At 48.7% G+C, this 22,161-nt stretch overlaps 2 protein-coding genes across 6 annotated transcripts in view; one reads left to right on the top strand and one right to left on the bottom strand.

The window, feature by feature from the left end:
• The window catches only part of Sans (SAM_USH1G_HARP domain-containing protein Sans), a 121,485-nt gene that overhangs the window by 22,967 nt on the left and 76,357 nt on the right, over positions 1-22,161 (top strand). The gene's annotated exons all lie outside the window — the stretch shown is intronic.
• The window catches only part of LOC142589985 (solute carrier family 35 member E3-like), a 45,193-nt gene continuing 39,147 nt past the window's right edge, over positions 16,116-22,161 (bottom strand). For 3 of the 5 annotated variants that reach the window (XM_075701766.1, XM_075701765.1, XM_075701764.1), the window contains exons 5-8: positions 21,461-21,637; positions 20,804-20,993; positions 17,986-18,311; positions 16,123-16,654 (exon numbers count right to left, since the gene is read on the bottom strand). In XM_075701766.1, the coding sequence (XP_075557881.1) occupies positions 16,486-16,654; positions 17,986-18,311; positions 20,804-20,993; positions 21,461-21,637 (862 nt within the window). In that variant the 3' untranslated portion in view covers positions 16,123-16,485. Of the gene's footprint in view, positions 16,655-17,985; positions 18,312-20,803; positions 20,994-21,460; positions 21,638-22,161 lie in introns of all 5 variants that reach the window. The other 2 variants (XM_075701768.1, XM_075701767.1) reach the window with 2 other exon arrangements.

Genomic DNA, 22,161 nt, shown 5'->3' with positions numbered 1-22,161 from the left:
TCTCCACTGAACCAGATGCTTTTTCGTAGTCTACGAAAACCAGACAGAGAGGTTGATTTGCACTCCGACGATTTCTCAGTTATACCCGATTGATGACGTGGGCGGGATTCATTGTAGAACATCATTTCCCGAAGCTCTAGCAGCCTGTTCTCTTTGCACTATAGTTGACTGAAGTCGACTGTTTCCCTGACTCTCTAGGAAATCGTGCTTTGATCGGATCCGTTTAGATCGGCGACCTCTCGCACGACGTCTCCTCCCGAAGCAACGTCGCGTACACACAACTTCGCTTTTCCGTACGCCGCACCACGCGCACTGCGCCACCCGAGCGGAGCACCGGAACCGGAAGTGAACCTCCCCTGCTGCTTCTAGAGTCGCCCCGGTGTCACGGCCACGTACAGCTTATCTCACCTTCTTCGCCCCCCTCTCCGTGCGTATTCGAATGCCTCGGCGCTCCCCATGGGACACGCGTCCGCAAGGGTAACTCTTCACCCGTGTCGAGTATTCGTTATAAGGTGCCACCGCTCTGCAGCGCTCTCCTCGCATAGCGTAACCTGCACGCTGTTTTTTTCTTTGCCTTTCTTTTTTAAATCCCGCTGCGCGTCGATGTCACCTGATACGTGTAGTATGCGAGCGGGATCACGTATATGCTAATGAGCCTTTCGGTCGCGACGCCTTCCTGGTGCTTTGGGAGCCAGGAAAAATGTGGAGGACGCGTATGCTTCCCGGCAACTGCAGCTTAGGTAACCGCAACGTTTACCGGGAGACGCTGGCTATGAACGATATATGCACGAAGGCGAGGTTTCTGGTAGAAACGCGGCCTCTTGCGTGGGTCTATCTGGTATTGTTGTTTCGCACTTTTAATATTTCAATCTGAGAAGAGCTAACATAAAGGACATGCGCTGTCGGTGTTTTATTTTTTCCATTTCATTCCTGGGCTGCCGTTTTCAAAATTACGAGGAATAACTGTGTAAAGAATGAAAGGCACGGTATGAGCAACTTTGGTGGTAGAGAAGTGATTGGGCTGTGCGTGGTTCGGAATTTGGTTCGAAATTCTCTATTTGCTGGAGCGACGTCCAACGCCGATGCGGGACGCTGACGCCGTATCTCCTGTGATACGGTGTCCATAACGCTTTCGCGTTAAAAGGGGGGCGGCATCGAGCCGACAACGCCGTGCGTACGCTGCGATACGTATGCACGGCGGCGTCGACGGAATGCGTGATTCGTAACGTCTTTTATGTCTCGATCTACGTGAGACGAGTGCTTCTTTTTCTTTTTTTTTTCTCGCGGCCAACTCCTCGTTCCCCTTGTTCAAATGCACGGGGAATGCATTTGAGCTCTCGTTAAAAAGCCAACGAACCAAGTCCAGTGAAATTCCCGGAATTCAAGAGATAACAAAAAAGCCAAAACTATCCTATATACCGGCTGTTGGAGGGCGAATTTTGATTTGGGGCACCGTGGCTTTGATAAAAAATTTGCAGGACCTCGATAAGCTTCGAAAAAAAAAAATGCCAGCACGGTTTGGAAGTATATGTAGTCGGCAACTCGGTAGCGAAAGCAGAGGAGGTATTCTGTAAGAGTCCACCTAGTGGACTGTCCATTTAGACCGCTGCTGATTGGATGCAGCTGTACGAGCGAGGAGTATACGAGCGGCCCCAGCCAATCATCAGCGGCCGAAATGGACAGTCCACTAGGTGGACTCCTACGGAGCAACTCCCCAGATGTTGTAGTTCTGTAAACTGCATATCCGCTGGAGAATCTGTAGCGGGCAACTTTGAGATCTGAGCAAAGCAGTGAAAGAAGCTTGTTGGTGCGCGTGCGTGATTACGTAGTGCTGAGTTTCACACTGGCAAAAAAAAAAAAAACGACATTACAAAGAACGCAACAAGGACACGAACGGACGTAGAGAATACACACGTGTGCATTCTCTACATGCGTTTGCGTCGTTGTGCCCCTTGTTTCTTATATTTATTTTTTCAGCGTAAAATTAAGCGCCGCGTCATCATTAGTTTGATATTCGAGTTTTGCAGCTTATACGGTAAATTGTGACAATAGATACGACGGTTTCTCGAAAGTCGTATAATCGCAAATCGGTGACATATTTCAGGGTGATGCGTACTACATTAATTCTGTACACTTCATGTCCAGAGAATTATGATATCATATTTTATTGACGATGTTGTAAACAGTTGTAACGTTCAGATTTTTTGTATAATCTTTTGCGGTATATACAGACACTGCGAAGAAAATGGTGATCTAGGTTAAAACATCCGCTCCCGACGGCCGGTAGATTTTAGCATTTTATTTTTAGTCTACAACTAACCTAATAAAAATCGGCGCAGCTATTGCCGATCCGAATAATTTCCTCGTTCGATCCCATGTATATTTACAGTATATTGAAGTTAACCTTCCTCTTCGTACAATGCCCTTGGGCTCTGCAAGCAGGCCTAGGCTGTGTGATAGTTATATATATATATATATATATATATATATATATATATATATATATACATATATATATATATATATATATATATATATATATATATATATATATATATATATATATATATATATTTATATATATTCGTGCATTCGGACCAACGCCGCCGCGATGGGAACGCGGCCGCGCTGGGCGCACCGCAAGTCATGAATGGTATATTCGTGACCTCCTGTAGATATCGGCGCGAGCGGTATGTAAGAAGACCGCTGCGGGTGGCTTGCCATTGTCTTTCGAGTGCCGCGGCCGCTGGTATACGCGGTTTAGTGACCGCGTATGTTATGTATAATGCGATCGCGCGAGAGCGGGATTAAGGAACTGCGGCGAAGAGTTTGACCAAACGTTCTGTCTGGCATGAGGGGGCGAGCATTGCCGAAGTTAACAGCGGGGAGTAGAAAGAAAGAAAGAACGAAAGAAAGCGGCTTTGCGGAATTCTCACGGGTCGCTTGTTCACCACGAAGGCGAAGGATTAGAGCCGCGAGCTAGCCCAAAGATCGAAAAGATATTGGGCAGATCTCTGAAAGACAGAGCATGCTACAGTACTAGCTTTTGGGGTAAATCTGGCGTTACCCTACGTGGATGTTCGGCCGAGGCATTTCGGCCCTTCATTTGTTCTTGCTTTACACGAATGACCTCGATTTCCAAACCGTGGTCATACATGTGGTAGCAGAACATCGTTACGTTTTGCTCCGGCTCGTTCGGTCGTCTGCTACGTGCTGGTCGCTCGGTCGATCGTCTGCTATGTATACAGCGCAATGAGTAGCAGACGGCTGAGCGAGCCGGAGCAAAACGTCACATGGTTATGCTTCCACGTGACCACCTTCTGCGGTCATGTCGTATACACCTCAATTGTGAACGTATACATTTAGTTGACTGGTTCATAGAAAAGATAATATACAGCCAATTGCTTAGGGCGCGCCGAGGTCTGTCGGTATTTTCTCTAGGCTATCGTTGTCCAGGACCCTCATTTAACGGGGAAAAATCGTGTGTCATACCAGTGCATTATTTTACGTGTGGGCCTGCGTGCGTGTCTCTGTGTGCGTGTGCGTGCGTGTGCATACATTCCGCTCCCATCGTAATACGGTCACGGCCATGCGGATATTCGATGTAGCAGCGGCCTCGGTATAGCAGTAGGAGATCGCCACAACCACTGGGCCACCACGACGGCGACTGGATTTTGGCCTTATTACTTCTCGGGATCTCAAATCTCAAGGCTAAGCCACATAGTCAAAGCCAGATCACCATCTCTCTCTCTCTCTCTGTCCACTTCGACACGCTCCGGCCGGAACGCGCGGTCGGTATTCGCGCGCCGCTGACCCGGCGCCAGTTCAGCGTGGCGTGTGCATAATATTCTGAGGAATGCGCTTCGCGTGGTTTCCCACTAGAACGATGGTCACGAGGGTATCTAATGTACATATAGTTCTTGTTTCTCTTTTATGCGATATCTGCTTATTGCGCTGCGGTTTGTTTTCGTTGCAGTTCGTGTTGTAGTTCGGATTCTTCCTTTGTGTTGTTAGCGCTGCGTGTCTAAGGTGGGGGGGGGGCTTCCCATAGTTTCGGTTTCTTTGTGGCGTCACGGTGTTGCTCGTGACCATCCTCTGCGCTGTTTCCAGTGCACCTTCTCAGATGCGGTATCGCACTGTCTTCGAGGTTTATCCGCTGCCACGGTGGTCGGTTGTAATGCAGCCACGTAATGTTCTGGCTGAAAGGAGTTGGGGGAGGGGCGCGACTAGCGGTGGGTTAAGAGGCAAAATGGGGCAAAGGAAGCAAAAGAGGCGTATGTAGTTCTCTTGGCTCAAATCGCTGAAACCTTACCGCTACGCAGAACAAAAGGCAACGCAAAAAAAAAAGCGAGATTTACCCGGATGCGCCATCGTGCACGGATCGAAATATGCTGGGGATTAGGATGCCGGGGTCGAACTGGCGTGGTCGATTACGGTTGCAGCGACCGGATTCTTCCAACGGTGCCTCTAGACGCTGAAAAATGTAACGAAAACCAAAACAAAATAAATACGTTGACCTGAGAGCTAGGTATTTGCGAGCCCGCGTTTGACCTCTTATTATCACGAAAATTGATTTAAGCAGTCTATAAAGTTGGTCTGTAGGCCTTTTGTAGACCACTAAGTGGATGTGCCTTCCTACAAACTTGCACTCATGGCTATACAAGGTTGATACACCCTTCTGTTCTATTGTAAATATGCTGCCTTGGAGAGAGCGAAGTGGAAAATTAACACGGCTGTTCCAAAGCCATGTTTGTACAGTGAAGCTTTTTTTTCTTGCATTGTAAATAGATTGACTTGATTGTCCTTCAATATGTACGCCTCTGTCATTCGTTGTACATTTTGATCTTTCCTGCGCTCCTGGTATTTGTTAACTGTTTCTAAATGGCAAATGATCCCGGTGCAGCCGTTGACTGCAACGCCCTTGTCGCTATGTTGTGATGCCGAAATAAAGCCGTGTCATAGTTTCGCCAAATGGTTGTGACCTACAGCAATAAAATAATATATATATATATATATATATATATATATATATATATATATATATATATATATATAATTATCAATTAAGAAAAGATATACGGCTGCCATGACGTAAATATGAAATGAATGTCTAACTGCTGTCCACGCAACTCAATCAATCAATTTTTATTACATAAAAATACTTTACAGAAAGAGGTATACAGAAGGAAGTCCCATAGTTAAATCTGAATTGGGACCTCCTGTTCATGGTTAACACAAAAGTTCATTGCAACAGCGGCTCAATCGATACAATTGCAGTAATGACAAATAATGAGATACAGATATAAGTAGATGAAGTAATTAATAGACAATGTGTCGGCTATGCATAGAATTCGGGACGCAGTTCAGTCTTCAAAGTTTTGCTGGAGAAGTCTCTTATGCACAAGACGCAGATGGAAGGTCCAAACACTTGACACTCCTGGACTTCATCTCGCAGTACAGAGGGTACAAGGTACAAAGTCGTAAACAGCAGCTAGTCAAAGTTGACTCGGCGCCCTCGTATATGCGGCGTGCCTCGCAGCCCCAGTGTTGCCTTTGAGACGTTAAACCCCACAATTGAACTTTACTAATGTTAAAAAAGGAAGGTAGAACCGTCTGCAAGAAGTCATATATAGATGGCTACGCGTTGTCTATACAAGAAGTGTTGTAGACGGCACGTATAGGCTACAAGCATCCGAAAGGGCAAGTCTAAATGAAAACAAGGTCGCTTACGTGAAGACGGCTGCGTCTATATGCAGCCGAAAGGGCGAGCCCAAAAGGAAAACAAAGGAGTTTTACTTGAAGACGTCTAAACGTCACGTCTCCACGTAACCCTTTCTTTTGTCTGTCTCCTATACCGACCGCGCGCGAACGATGCAGACCGTGGCCGTGAGAGCGTTCCCTCTCGACGTTTCTTTTTTTTTTCTTTCTCTTTTTTTTCCGTTTACAAGCGAAATACATATACCGGTGTATGCACTAGTCGTCGCGTTCACTCCGCGTAATTCACGAAAAAAAAAAAAACGAGCAGTGTACCGCCAAGCGCTAAGAGTGGCGGCGGAGAAGGCCGGGAGGGGGGAGTGCAGTCTGGCGTTCGGTGTCGAGGAGGAGGAATAGGGGGTGGGGAAGGAGTTGAGTAGTAGTGTTTAAGGCGTGCCTGGGCGGCGTCTTTCGTTGTCTTCGGCACGCAGCTTTCGGCGTGCCGCGGATGGTCTATACGTGATTCTCTCTCGTCGGGGGGGCTGCTTCTCAGCTGGCCTCGTTACGGCGTCTTCTCTTCGCTGTTTAGCGCGAGGCGGCGGCGGCGTGCCAGTCGACACGACGTGCCATGGGAGCGTATGCCGACCTCGTCTGGCTTCTGCTGCTGCTGCAGCTGGTATGAAGCAGAAGGAAGAAGAACAGCGAGGTGTGTTCCAGCAAGAAAGAAAGAAAAAGGGGGGGGGGGCGCTGCCGGTTATGTACCTCCCCTTCATCCCATCCTTTCCCCGGTTAACTGGACGGTGTGTAACGCTGGCACGCTGTTGCCTCTCGGTCATAGTCTCCGCGTCGCACCTCGGCAGCCGGCGGCGGCTTCGCCGAGGAAGCGGCTTTTTGGGGTACCGTGTTTACCCGCGTTTACCCGCGTTTACTTGGGAAAAAACGCGTAACGCGCGCATTCCGAATGGCAGGGCAGGGAATCGTGTTACCAGATATGCTGCCGGCGATGAAATTGAATTGAAACTGCGCCGTTTAAAAGTTCCCGTTCGAAACTGTGTGGTGCCACATATGACGCCGTACGCAGTGTGATTAAGAGCCTGACTGTCCAATCGAGACGGAATATGTCCAAGCGGGTCACGTCACCGGCGAGACGGAATGTCCCACGTGACGGAATGTCCCACGTGACGGAATGTCCCACGTGACGGAATGTCCCACGTGACGGAATGTCCCACGTGACGGAATGTCCCACGTGACGGAATGTTCCACGTGACAGAATGACCTACATGACGGAACGTTCCACCGAGGCGGAACGTTCCACCGAGACGGAACGTTCCACCGAGACGGAACGTTCCACCGAGACGGAACGTTCCACCGAGACGGAACGTTCCACCGAGACGGAATGTTCCACCGAGACGGAATGTTCCACCGAGACGGAATGTTCCACCGAGACGGAATGTTCCACCGAGACGGAATGTTCCACCGAGACGGAATGTTCCACGTGACGGAATGGTCCACGTGACGGAATGGTCCACGTGACGGAATGTTCCACGTGACGGAACGTTCCACCGCGACGGAATGTCTAACCGAGACGTGTTGTCTAACCGAGACGGAAAATCCAAATAGTACGAATGTGCGAATAGCCTGTCTGTCCAAATAGTCTCAATGCCCATAGAGCCTGAATGTCCACTATTGGACATTCCCTCTTGTTGGACATTTGAGGCTTGCTGGACAATTCGGCCGCAAACGCGGAGAGCTCCGTACTTATTTTGCCCTATTTGACGTGTGCAGCTAAATCGAACTACACAAGCATAACTAGTTAGCTGATTATCATTCCGTACAGTGAAAGAGCCACCGCGATGATTCACTATTGCGTTAAACCAAGACAGTTGTGTGGGTCTGCGCTGCAATGAGTGCGCTTGCGTAAGACTAAAGCGCTGCTGTGTATGCGTGTATGCACTGTACTTGTAGCGTACGCGTTCCCAGCCAGCAATTTTGATATGCGTCGGTAACCTGTTTTTACTTATTGTAGTTCTCACACCGCGTTTACAGAACCTCGTGCTCATGCTGGCTGACTGTATTTCGCATACATTTTGTGACACGTTCTGTCACAAATATGTGACATTTTTTTTATTTGCCAAGCGATGAAAACAAGCCGGTGCAACCGGAATGTGCCAACCTCTCATGTTACACTGTGCCATTAAAAAAGAAAAAAGAAAAAAAAAAGAAAAGAGAAAGGCGCCACAGTGTCATGAGTGGATCGCGTGGGCTTACAGTGTGACATGCTGCTACGCGCGTGACGTCACCGCTTACGTCCCCGCTGACGTCACAATATGGGCCTCACCCTAGGGTTTGTAAAAGTTATTGCAAACAGTACCAGTGAGTGGAAGTGCCACAGTGGCATCGTGGGGAAACTACCCAGTGCGCACATACTGGCGAGGTGCTTATAGCCCCGTAATGGCCAACGTATATGCATCGTGTATATGGTGTACACGCTGAGTTTGATGCCTCGAAATGTTGATTTAACCGTGGTGTATCATATACGTAAAGTTCGCGGCGTTTTCTTTTTTATCTGCCGTAGGGAAGTTTACGCTCTGGATGGTTCTGCAAACCAATAAATAAATAAATAAATAAATAAATAAATAAATAAATACGAAACTAATTAGGTTTTAACTAAACTAAGTTTCTTTCCTTGTTCTTCTTTTTCTGCGCACATGTACTCCCCATCGCCAGAAATAGCGGTGAACAAGTCAATTTCTGTATTTTCCGGTGGGGAACTGTGTTCGGACATTACGTGGTTAAAAGACTGTCCGGTAGAATCATAATACGAAAGTCGCAGCGAACGTTGATTTAGAGAGCGCGCTATAAAGCGCCACGTTCACCTGGTGGAGGACTTAATTCTCAAGATTTCTAGCGGCCTTCACATCAACAGCGCGGTCGTGATTGATCGGGATGATTGCATAGCGCCAGATAAAGACCGCACGTAGCGTAAGGGCAGATAACTGATGGCCTATCAAGGGTTCTGCAACGGGTGCCAAGGAAAAGCGTCGTCGAGGAGGGGAGTGGGGGGGGGGGGGGGCGGATAATTGGGCGGCGCGCGATGAAATTCGCAGTTTCGCTGGCATAAGATGGGGGGTCGTCAGACGGCGCAAGACACGGGTGTAATCGCTGATCGATGGGAAGTGCCTGTGTCCTGCAGTGGACATAAAAAAAAAAAAAATGACCGCCCCTTCCAGTTCGTGAAGATGGTCGAACAGCGAAGCTCTGTCAGTTACGCCGAGCGTTACCTACACCGTGCAAGTCAAACTTTCGCAAGCAGTCTGTGTTGTAAGTCTTTTGTTTCGCCATTCTTTCACCTCATTTTTGCTTTTGCGTGCTTCCCGTGGTCGGCATCTTTTAGGAGCCCTCTCTTTTTTTTCAGGTTCCCCTAGTGTTCCTTTCTTGCGCGCGTGAGGTTTCTGTTGGTGTTTTGCCGTGCTTGTCTTTTTTCGCGCGCAAGTTGCTCCGCCCCCCTTTTTTTTTGCGCGCCAGTAATCAGAGAGAGAGAGAGAGAGAGAGAGATTGAACTTTAATGAGCACCAGCAGTTCAGTCGGCTGTGCCTAGGCCTCCCAAGATGGGACGTCGAGGTCTTGCTTCTTCGCCGCTTCATAGGCCTGCTGGGTCGCCCAGAGTTGGTCGTCGAGATGGGAGCTGCGCAGGCCGGCGTGCCATCTCGACGAGAGGGTCACGGGATTAAGGTCTGGGCAAGTTTCTTTTTTTTTTTTAATTATGGGATTTTACGTGCCAAAACCACTTTCTGATTATGAGGCACGCCGTAGTGGATGACTCCGGAAATTTCGACCACCTGGGCTTCTTTAACGTGCACCTAAATCTAAGTACACGGGTGTTTTCGCATTTCGCCCCCATCGAAATGCGGCCGCCATGGCCGGGATTCGATCCCGCGACCCTGTGCTCAGCAGGCTAATGAGCAAGGTTGGTCGTGAAATAGAAACCACTTGATTGTTTTTTTTTATTCATTTTGCGTGTAATGTTGTGTTCGCTTGGTCCTATGTTCTCTCTTCTGCCAAATCGATCTGGAGTTGTCGTCTGTCGTGTCTGCACTGCTCGGTGTGCCTCCACCGCTTTCAGGGCTTCGTCTGGAAACGTTGCATCTTGCGTTGCTTGCTCTCGAGTTGACGGCAGACGACGGCGTTTACGTTTCACAATCACAGCAATTGCGCTTCAAAATCAAATCTGTCCGTCGCGTAAGACAATGAGTAGCTCGTACCCCCTTAAGCAATGGCTCATACCCCCCTAAGTAATGGCTCGTACCCCCGTAAACGCCCCCCCCCCCTCCATTACGACGACAGAAGTGAAATTCTAAGCTCGAATGACGAGTGGCAACGGAGCCAGCTGTGGGAGCAGACGGCGACGCTGGAGCCATTGCTGATGATGATAGCTTTAGCGAAATCCGACAACGACGGCACAGCTTCGTTGAAAAATAGGTTGATGACGTAACCAAGTAAGGGAAACGATTAAGCACGTTAATAGAGTAATTGCCTTCAGCCACAGGCAGACGAATCAAAACCTGAGGCTCATCAAGAGTTGGGATTCAGAAACCCACGAGGAGATTATATAGGTAATAAAAAAGAAAACAGTGACGATTTAGCGGTAAATGCGGGGGATATGCGTTGTCATCACGTCGCACCTCTTCGAAGTCCCGGATCCATGCTTTAAACCGCGTTCACAGCATTCAACGGCGAAAGTTTGTCCGGGGCGTCCACATAATTGCTGTGACAATAATACGCAAACGCTGTGCAACAAAAGAATGCCGGAGGAATGGTGCAGTCTAATTTTATTTTAGAAAAAAAGTTTATTTCAACGAAAGAGGATACGAACGCTCAGTCACAATGACGGCACTATTCCACCAGGACGATCGCACATGCAAAGTACGAAGCGCTATAGGCATGTCACGTTCCACACTCACTCACGTATGGATCTACGGAAACGCACAGTTACACATAAAAGTAATTCATGCGAAGTAGGACAAATGTTCGTATTACCAGCGGCGTATGGTGGACGCAAGGCGGGGCGCCTTTTTATCAAACCTGGGTATAGGCTCTGGGTATGTATGTTACTTTCGTGTGAATATGTTTACAACAACTGTCAGCACTACCACTTTAGAGACCAGTAAGACATATTTTGCTTGACAGCTCATTTCTTTTAGTCCAATTGCCCCCTTCCTCAAAAAAAGCGACCCCTCTCTCCCCCCATCCGCTTCACGCCCGCGCATACTTTATAAGGATACAAAAAATCCGGCAGGTATCCCGCGCTCTGTGGGAATCAATGTTATGCGAAGCAGTGTGCGGCAAGCCTACTAATTTAACGGAACGACTGTGAGAGCACCGAGACGTTGGCGGCTGTTTCACGACCTATACATGACGCGCATGTCGTGACATTCATTTCGTGACCTACCATTTATGTTCGTAATGCACTTTTGTCATACTAACTATGCCAATTGTGGTACATACCAAGTTAACGAAACGACCACGAGAGCACCAAGATGTAGGCGGCTAGATAGATACTGTCAAAGTGACCAAATGTTCGCCAGAAAATGCTTCGCATTTAAAAAGTCGTAAGTAAACTCGACTTCACTTTGACCGATCATGTGCACCGGTTTTCGTTTCAGAACGCGCAGAATGGTCATAAGGACAGCTTACTACAAGCGCTTTACAGCCACTTCCATTTAATGCGAAAACATTATGTGTCCCATGAGACAGAAAAGCTGGCGTTGTAGGCAACGAGTGGTAGCAAAGATCAGCATCATCAGTGACGTCATCTGCGTCTTGTATGACGTCAGTAGTAATGCAGACTTAAAGCGAGAACAAGTTAGAGTAAGGTGATTTAAGGTAATGTGAATGAAGGTGAATTAAAGTGGACTAAGATGGGGTTAAGGCTGGTGCAAATTATAGCAAAGTGGATTTAGTTGGATTAAGGTAGTCGGGAAGGACACGTGACAATGCATGATGTGACGTGTCATGGACGTAAGCAATTAATTAGAGAATTCGCGATGCTTTTGCATTCGAATCACGTAAGGATACTTAAATGTCAACTTCATTAATTTTTTAGCCAAAATTACAACAAGCAAGGGCGTCATAGTGATGTCGCGTGTTCTGCAGCATTCAGTTTAAAGCTATACCTGTTATTATTATTTTTCGTTTCCCATGACCTGTTATTTGTTTTTCTAATACTTATGTTTGTGCTGCAATACATAGCGCTGCCTTTTACAAAGTGTTTTGTTATTTTGTTTCAGTGTTCATTTGGAAAATTGAAAATATCTGCCTGTGTACTGTACTGCCAAGTTGATAAAGGGGGCGGTACCTCTGTCAAGCTTACGAGCTGTTAGTCCTGTCTCCTTCTCTGTCCAAGAGAAAAATAAAGACTTAATTGAATTTAGGTGTGCATGCTCGTCCATGTTGTTTCAGGAAAAGAGTGTGCCAATAGTTTGTCGTTAAATTCATTTTCTAACGCATAATTCTAACGTTTTAGAGTACGATTTCGAGTGTAATTCAAATTCGAAATTTTACTGCTACTGATTATTTAGGGAGAGTGAGAGAGAGGGGAGAAAAGGAAGGATGGTTAACCAGACCTTGCCTAACTATAGGCTGCATATATACGCTCGCGTAATTGTGTCGGTGTGCTATGACTATCAGTGTGCAATGACTCGTTTTATACTGTTTATACTGCGGTCATTATATAAAGACCAGACTACTGCGAAGTCTAGTCACCACTGGAAACACCTTCCCACCGCCATCGTCTCCATTACTGATCAAGAAGTTTTCTAGTACGCCATCAACTTTCATTGATCGTAATCGTTAATATGTGTGTATATCTCTGTATTTAGTATTTGAATGGCGTTTCCCACACGTTTCTGCAAAGCCTGGTGGTCCTGAAAACGCGTGTACCTATCTATGCAAACATATACGTCTTTTTTTTTTTTTGTGAGTGAGAGAGAGTGATAAAATCTTATTGGTGCCCAGCGCATTATCGAAAGCGTGGTGTCAGACCAGTGGATTCTGGAACGATCAGTTTCGGCGATGCTATCGCCTCGGCCATTATGCGCGCGCTGATTGGCTGGTTGAGCAAAACCGGATGAGCTGATTGGCAGGTGGAGCGCTACGTCGCGCGAAGGCTGCAGTATCGCCGAAAGTGATCGTCCGAGTGCGCGTACCCAGGGCCACCTCTGTCAGCGTACTTGGTGGCGGATAATATGTGCACTGCCAGGTAATGCGGTTGCTCCTGCCTTACTGTGGCGGCGGTAGTGAGGCCACCCAGGGGTTTGAAGAGGTGGGATAAGGAGCTGGGAGGAGGTATCGTATGTGAGGCCGAGGGTCACGTGTCCACAAGACAGGATAGGCGTTTGGCTGGTCGCCGCAGCGTACGCAGATTCCTTGGAGCAAATAGCCTGCGGTTTACCACACCCTGTATGGCTTTCGTAGATTATGAAAAGTATTCTGTCGAGATACCAGCATTCATGGAGGCATTGCGCAATCAAGGAGTACAGGGGGCATACGCGAACATCTTAGGGAAAGCCTACAAAAATGCCGCAGTTATAGGTTGCTTCTCCGCAAGGGGGAAAATCAAGTTGGAATCAGCTATAGCGCAAGACAGGAGTAAAATGAGATCGCTGGGAGAGACGCTTTCGTCCGGCAGTAGACAGCGAAATAGACTTCTGCTGCTGCTGATGATGATGATGTGACGTCACGGGGTCCTGGTGCAAGAATTGCTCGTAAGTGTCGCCACCAGCCTTTCTCCCCGTCATTTGTGAAAAAAGAAACGCCACCACTGTGGCAACGTAATACGGATCCCTTTGCGATTGCGCAAGTCTCACTTGGTACTTGCGATCTATGACCTTAATAAGTCCGTGGGCAATCTTTGCACTATAGCCATGCTTGAGACGCTTTGGAGATTTCGTTAACGATTACGGGCAAGTGCCGGATTCGCGAAAGAAATCAGCCGCATAATGGGCCAACTTACGTTATCGCAGCGATTGTTACCATTATCGATTCATCAAAACGGACTGTTGGGCCGGTGTGCACTGTTGCCGTTGGTCACGAAGCTGTTGTCTACACCGCGCGTTGTTCCATAAATGGTCTCCGTGTGCTCGGGGAACGCCGATTAATTAGTCGATCTCATCGTGCGTGCAAGTGCTATGTCGTTATGTGCTATCGTCCGACCATGCCGAACCGAGGTGGCGCTCGCTGGCACTACTATAATTGTCGCCCAGCATCCAGGACTGCACATGTAAGTCGTCTATATTCGGAGAGATGCGTACACGCGTACACCATTACACCAGAACCACGCGTGGGTGAGGGGAGGGAGGGTCTACAAAGGACTTCGCTTTCAGAATGTTTTTCAGCTATTCAAAGAGGGCGCCGCGTTATTTCTTACAACGAGCGCTATTACACCAAGGCTGGCTATTCTTACCTATTCCTCCTCCTCCCCGCCCCATCTCACTCGGAGAGCTGGTGGTAAAGTGGGGGGCGAGGGGGGGGGGGCGGTGTGTAATTCTGACACTGAAAACAACCCGGCTGCAGCTGATGAGTCCGCGTACGCGGAGCGGTCGACGTAACAAAGGAAGAAAAAGACCGGTCGAATTATACGCGAGTAAAGACGGTGGTCCATATACGCGTAGTGCGCTGCTGGTTCTCTGCTCGCGCGCGCTGCAGGTATGCGCGTTAAAATGTTGGCCGTGCGAGGCCGGCAAGAAAGCGAGCTGCTCGCTTGTTCCTCGTTCGCGGCTGCCGCTGCGCAGCTTCCAAGAGCAGCAGCGCGAGCGAGTGTGTTTCGGGAGATCAAGGTCAGCGAACTCGACGGCTTCGCATGCCGGCCGGCCTGCCCGAACGACGTGGTATCCAGGCTTCTGCTGCTCTCCGCGGTGTTCTCCATCGCCTCGCGCACGTGACTGGTGGTGGAGCATGCGTCGTACCTTTGGCGGGGCGGGGGGGGGGGGGGAGTCACTCGTTGTAGACGAAAGAAGAATGCTATATATACATATGTACCACGAGGATAGATGTTAGGGCCGGTTGGTACGTTATCAAAAAAGAGGCTACAGTAGTGCGAAATACAAAGCAGACACGGACAACGCGAGCGATGACGTACGAGTGACGATACGCGAAGAAGCCCACCGCCTCCTGGCGCACCGCCTCCTGGCGTTGGGCATGCGCGAAAAAAAAAAAAAAAAAAAACTCGATCACTAAATTACTTTGACGTGAAGTGTTGATAAAACGCGAGCTTAAAATGACATAATTGTCTTTTTTTTTTTAAATGAACGAGGTAAAATAAACGTAGAAAAAAAAACCCGCGAACATGTGGCAGAAGGGTCGTTTTTCTTTCTTTTTTTTTTTGCGAACAACCCCTGGCATCGTGCTAATTCAACCTTCTTTATTATACGCCACCCCGGAGGAAGAGGGTAGATCCTGAAAGTGGAGTCGCCACGAAAATCATCCAGGAAACAAAAGCCAAGAGTTGCAGCCATACGGGAGGCAAAAAAACAAACAAAAAAACAGACAATTGGGAGAGTGCGAATATTGATATTCTTCAGACCGAATCGAATATGAATCAAATACGGCCAGAAGCGAAACGGAGTCTGATCGAATATCGAATACGTTTCTAGTAGCTTTAGAATAATGAATAGCCGTTGTCACAATTAGTGTAGAGCAATGTCACATACTTGTATTCTTAAGGTTAGCCGGGTAATTCTGTCATTACGTGGTACGTTATGAAGCGTGGATTGTTAAAAGATCAAGTTGAGCATTGGAAGCAAAAAAGTAGTTTGTTCGCATGCACAAAATTTTCAGAGAGCGCGAACGATCACTGTGTAACCTGTAGAGTATGGCTACCAAAGTGACGTACCCTGCTCCACTACGCAAGTTGTCACTGTTTACATATGTCTAGACTGCGGCCCACGGGGATAAACAAAATGCACCGTACTTTTACTCCAATTTTACGTTTAGCTGGGCGCACCTGACGCTTCGAAATAGCGACTATTCGGAGGTAAAAAAAGCAGATGGGTGAAAGTAAATGCTAAAGAAAAAAAAATTGCGGTGTTTGACGATCTCGAAGCTGCGCGGTAGGTCGTGAGGCAAGCCGTATAGCACGAGGAAACACCGGATTAATTTTGACCTCCACACGGGGTTCCTTACCGTGCGTCCGCACGGGGCCGTAACACGGGACACGAGCCATTGCGACGAGGCTCGAGTGATTGCGACGAGGCACGAGTCATTGCGATGGGGCACGATCCCCATCGCAATGACGTTTTTTTGTATGTGTGTGCGGGACAGTGCACGCGTATTCATCGACGATCGATATCGGCTATATACTGATCGAACACGTCTGCCCCCACGAACGCACACTTCCCCCTCTCCTGAACTCCGCAATCGGCGGGCACGGAGTTTTAGGGAAAAATAATAAGCACATTCACGAACACCAAGCACCGCGCACAACGTCGAGTTGAATTGCTATATTTAAGCCTCTGTACAGACGTGCAGGAACGCGCGCACAACGACCGGCAGGTCACGTGTCGACCGTGGAACAGGTCTGCATTGTCCGCAGCGTGGTGACGCTTCCCAGGGGGTGGCGTCCGCAGGAACAGCGATGTGGTGACGCCCGCAGTGTACCACTCTGCACACCAATCACCAGGGGGCGAGAGAGAAAGTCTGTACACCTTTAACGACCGACCGAGCAGCTGCCTGCCGGTCGGTCATTCATTCGATCGATCGGTATGTATAGGGTCCGGTCCCCGGCATCCGGCCACGTCACTTGACGGCTGCAGGCGGCGAGTCGAGCAGCGGCTGGTTACAGGGGTTGCGATGACGGTCGAGGCGAGACGGAGCGGTCGACGACGCTGGATCGTCCCGTGCCTTGAACACCGTGTACAGGACGGCACCGCACAGGGTCAGAAAGACGCCGCCCTGCTGCACCGGCCTGCGAGGGGGTGCGTATAACAGGCGAAACGTTGCGGTTTTCTCTGCGGCCCAACGCTATGGCAACAAACAACGCGAGAGGGATGTGCAGTTAGCAGCGAGTTGCCAGAGAAATCGTTGTTACATAGGGAACAGTGGGCTCTGGCAGAGAGACACGTTCCGGAAATTTCCGGAGCGGTTCCGTAACCTCCGAAAGACGTTCTATCGCTCATATTGGACAGTCCCGAGCTTCCATTCAATGTTCTTTGTTATCCTCTATATCTGTTACAGACTGAGTCTTGCAACCATTAACGCCACAACCTGTTCGGTCGTTCACCTTCGGGGAACTCACTCACTTCCGCGAGATTTCGCGTAATTGTATGTAGCTCTGGACTCAACGGCAAAAGACATCATTCTATAGCAACAGTGCTAACAATCTTACCGCGAGCAGTGCCAAAGGCCGATGTGTCCTGTGCTATACAGTCACGCGAGTATGCACGCGCGAGTGATTGTATCCTCGAGCGTGAACGATCGAATACAGACCAGCCTCAGATAGCTTCACTTTTCCACCTCTTTCCGTATAGGTATTTTGATAACTATACACAGCGCCCCCTATCACGTCGTAAACTAACCGAAACCTTCGTTCTTTCTTTCCCTTCCTCGGATTACGTCGTAAGGTCGGCAGCACAAGGAAACATTCACTCGCCATTTTCCTCTTTCTTTTTTACAGGAATCGCTCTATACTCGCGTTCATAATCACTCACTCGCCGTCACCGTTCGCGTAGATAGTGGCGCGGACCTCACGTCTCGGTGCACTCGCCCACGTTCCACTAACTCGACTCCACTCGCACCAAACTGTGCTCTTTCGCACTCTCACTCACCCGTATACATACACTGCGCTCGCGTTCGTACTCACTCCTACTCAACTCCCTTTGCTGCACACTCGTGCCTTTCAAACGATTATGACCATGGTGCGTACTCGCGCGCGTGTGTGTGGCAACCTGCGCGTGTACGAGCTCGAAAAAAATGCAAGAGCATTCCTTCGATTAGTGAGGGTACGAGCTCGAAATAAAGAACAGCATTCCTTCGATTAGGGAGGCTACGAGCTCGAAAAAAAATAAGAATTAAGTAAGAGCATTCCTTGGATTAGTGAGGGTACGAGCTCGGAAAAAAAAGTTGTTTTTATTTATGAATTGCCTCCCGGGATTTTTCGCTCACGGCCAACGCCGCCGACGCCAACACCGGCTTTTCTGCGACACGAGCTCCTTAACGCTGTCGCGTAAATAAGTAAGACCATTGCTTGGATTAGCGAGGGTACGAGCTCGAAAAAAGAATTCCGAATTCGACACGCACTTGAGGTGCTCGTCGAAGACGACCGCGCAGGCGAGCAGGGTGGCGCACATCTTGACGTGCCCCAGCACCTGGTAGGTGAGCGCCGACGTGCGCCCCAGCAGCCACTGCATGGTCAGCGTGAGCAGGCAGCCGGCCAGCGACGAGCCCACGAGCAGCGCCGCGTCGCGCGGCGCCCACTGCCGTGCCAGCAGGCCCCGGGGTCCGCGCCACGGGGGCTCCAGTAGCAGGGCGACCAGCGCGAGCGCCGGCAGGGCGCGCCGCAGCTGCGACTCCAGCAGCTGCCACGGCGGCTGGCACAGGCGGCGCTGCTGCTCGGCCGCCAGGGTCTGCGCGCGAGCGTAATAACCGGAGGTTCGATATAAGGAGAAAAACATTCGGCGGTGAATGCGAGAAACGCGTTATGTATGGGCCTTAACGTCGCACCTCTTCGAGCCTCCTCCTGGATCCGTGACTGAAATCGTGTTCCTCACATTGGAAAGTGTTGTTCAGGATTGCATCATATATATATATATATATATATATATATATATATATATATATATATATATATATATATATATAATCATATCATAAGAAGCCAACAAACACTGACACCAATGATAACATAGGGGAAATTACTTGTGCTTAATAAATGAAGTAATGAAACGATAAATTAATGGAAATTAAAGTGGATGAAAAAACAACTTGCCGCAGGTGGTAACCGAACCCACAACCTTCGCATTTCGCGTGGGATGCTCTACCAATTGAGCTATCACGGCGGCGTTACCTACCTAGCTACCGGCAACTATATATAACATGCAAAAAGCAAATCTTATATACATACACACACACATATATATATATATATATATATATATATATATATATATTGCTTTTTGCATGTTATATATAGTTGCCGGTTCGGTGACAAGTTCGCCAATGACGCGCACGCACGCCCGCACACAGACACGCACGCAACACACATTCTATACATTCTGAACATTCTATAGACAATACTCTATGAAAAGTATAATATCGGAAGTTTGTCCATACTCTACGCCTATACACAGTGTATAGAATTTGTCTATAAACTCCAAGTAATTTTTATAGACGGTCTATCAACCTTATAGACAAATGTCAATTGGATTCCCACGAACTAACAAAAATGTTTGTAAGGGAATCAGGACAGCTGCAAGCCCATTGTAAGGGGAACGAATGTGGGATACGTCTCTGCGACTTAACGCCACTTCGCGTCGACAAGATAAAAGCTAAGGAGAAAGCACATGTTGTTGCTGTATTTGAACACTGCGCATGTGGGAATCTTCAAAAAAAGAACACGCACACGCACGCGCACGCACACACACACACGCAATGCAGTTTACATCAAGCGCGCACGAAGACATGACTGTACGTTTTCCAGTACGCATGAGGCGTTCACGTCGAGCAACGAGCATTCTGCTCAGCCACCCTCTTGTTTAAACAGCAAAATTGTAGCCCGCATCGTTTATAGGTTCGCGACAGTCTTCGCGAAGCTGTCTATTATGCTGGATTCGTGAGAACCGGGACAAGGCTTAAGATGGCCGTTGATGGCCGCTTAGTTGTCTACCGTATACACTCGTGTAAGGGCCGCACTTCCTTTTTCACAATTTTGACGAGGTGCCGCCCTTACACGGGACCGAACCTTTTGGTCGAAATGGTGCCGGCCCAGCGGGCGACTTGTGCACACCCCGGATCTTGTGAACACCTCGGCTCTCGCCATCTAACAGCGGCATGCGGAAATACGTCACGCGTGCGTCATCGGAGCACCGAACGCGATTGCTTCGCCGTTAGAATTCTTTTCTCTCTAAGTTTTGGGATGCCAAGTTGGGGATGCGGCCCCCACACGAGTGCGGCCCTTACACGAGCCTATACGGTATTTAGCCGTTTCTTGTCTCTTCTAGACCAAACGAGGTGTACTTTAACGAGATAGGCTTCCCATCATAGCTCCCCAAAAAAGTCCATAAGAAATCAGAACGGCCGTGGAGAAGTCCTAGCGTCCATGTGTCCTAGATAACGTTAGCCAAGCTGTAAAAAAAAAAGCGGTTGAAAGACAAACACTGTGCAAGATAAAATTAGAAAACTTGCTGAGTTCGGTTGTCACAGGTCTGACGACCAAACACCGTGTGTCTTATAATCGTATCTTGCACCGTGTTTTTTCTTCGCTGAACAGCTTGGCTAACGTTAGTTGGGCCACCGTATACAGATAATCTATAATTTAAAATTTTATATAACCTATAAGAGGCCCGCATGCTTCCCCGATTGCAGGCCCCATCGTTTCCCCTAGAGGAATATTTGCCGACACTTCTTACGTTTTCTTACTCCTCCTCCGGAAAAGAATCAAGGCAGAAAGTCCTCTGGAAGTTGTCTTAGTATGCGTAAGCATGGTTCAACTTGCTCATCTCCACACAGTCCTGTGTCGTTACTAATGTTATGAAACTTGATCCGGCCAGTATACAAACGACAGCACTGCGGCAACACGAACTGCTCAGTGAGCGCTTTCTCGCGGCTTCGTTAATTGACGTTGAAGCGAGAGGCAACACGAAGGAGAATTCGCTCGCTGCTGCAGGCGCTATCTTGAAATCGATTATCGTACTGAACGGACGGACGGACGGGCTTTTCTCGTTGGGTAAGCATATCAATGCTCACGCACTTTTAAAGAAATCGATCGTGCTTGAGAGAGGCAGCGTGCTCAAGGCAGACATCACGCACGGCCATTTGCATAAATCGCGGGCTCTACCGTACACGTACTACGTGCGCGATGATGCCGCGGGTGTAGACACACGCCTACACACACACTTACGAAATAGAAGGCAGCCGCCGCGGCTCCGGCGACGCCGAAGAAGAGTCCCACCGGGTTGAAGCGCAAATCGCCGAGCGCGTTCATGGACACGCCCAGGGCCACCGGGAGCAGCGACAGGACGACCGCTCGGCGCTGCCTGCGGCCGAAGACCGTGGTCTGCAGCCAGGCCGTCACTGGCAGCGACAGAAGCCTGCCAGAGAACATGGGGCTTTTGAAAAAAAGTGTAGTGTGGGCAGTCTACGTATATATCTGGAGATTTCACGCATAGACTATATTTTCGCCGTTTAGACTGGATTTTCGATCTTAGCCGGTAGGCCGAGAAGCGATTCCTCCCAGAGCACCAATTCGGTGAGACGCCGTAAAGAGAGCAGATGGCTCAGCCCTATGCAGAAGCCGTTATAAATATTATGTGGCCTTTGTGTTGAGATTCTGATGTTTTAAAGATTTAGCTAAGGAATCATGTGGAGAGGTTGGATGCGTGTGCTTTTTTTCCCCTACTCTATTTCATTCCTATACACGGGCGAAGGCCTTTTTGTTGAGACGACAAACTCGATATTCAATCAACTTTTTTTTTTCTGTTGAAATGCCGTTGAATATCGAGTTGGTCAGGTACAGGGTTGCACTGCGCGCGTGTCTGCATGCGCGCGCGTGTACTACCTGAGCAGCGTGCTGGTGCCGGCGGTGTTGAATTCCAGCGAGAGGTTGGGGAGCGCCATGAAGGCGCACAGGAGAAAGGCGAGCCTCCAGTGGTCGAGGGAGGAGGACGCCGTCGCGCTGGCGGAAGGCGAGACTCGAGCCCCGCTAGCGTTTTCAGAAGTAGGCGTCTGCGGAGCCCTGCATCCCATATACGAGGGCATGATTTACCACCGCGTGGATCCAGGTCATGATCCAGGGCCCGGAGATCGGACCAGATGAGCAGACGGGCAGACGGACAGATGGGCATACGGACAGACGGGCAGACGAACAGACGTACAGAAGGGCAGACGGAAGGATACATTGATAGTAGAGTTGGATAAAGGGATGCCAGATATATGCCTGTAGGCAACTTACACATAAAAAAAATTGATTGATAAATATTAGATACGCGGGCATTGACGCATAAATAGATGGCAGACAGACAGACACGCAGAAAGACCGCTTACATACGTACGGATATGTAGAACGTTACATCGATGCATCGTTACAGATGCAAGATGAGGCTGGTAGATAACTTACACGCTGAAGAATAGATTCATAAATGTTAGATATACGGGCATGTAATAGATCGACGACAGGTAGGCATGTAGGTACGTAGATTATAGATAAATTACAGACATGAGTAGTAGGAATACAGGCAGAATGACAGACAAAATTATTAA

This window comes from Dermacentor variabilis, chromosome 8 (assembly GCF_050947875.1).
Source record: "Dermacentor variabilis isolate Ectoservices chromosome 8, ASM5094787v1, whole genome shotgun sequence".
Lineage (NCBI taxonomy): Eukaryota > Metazoa > Arthropoda > Arachnida > Ixodida > Ixodidae > Dermacentor > Dermacentor variabilis.
The sequence above is the reverse complement of the archived record's forward strand: the minus strand, read 5'-3'. Positions and strand labels throughout refer to the sequence as shown.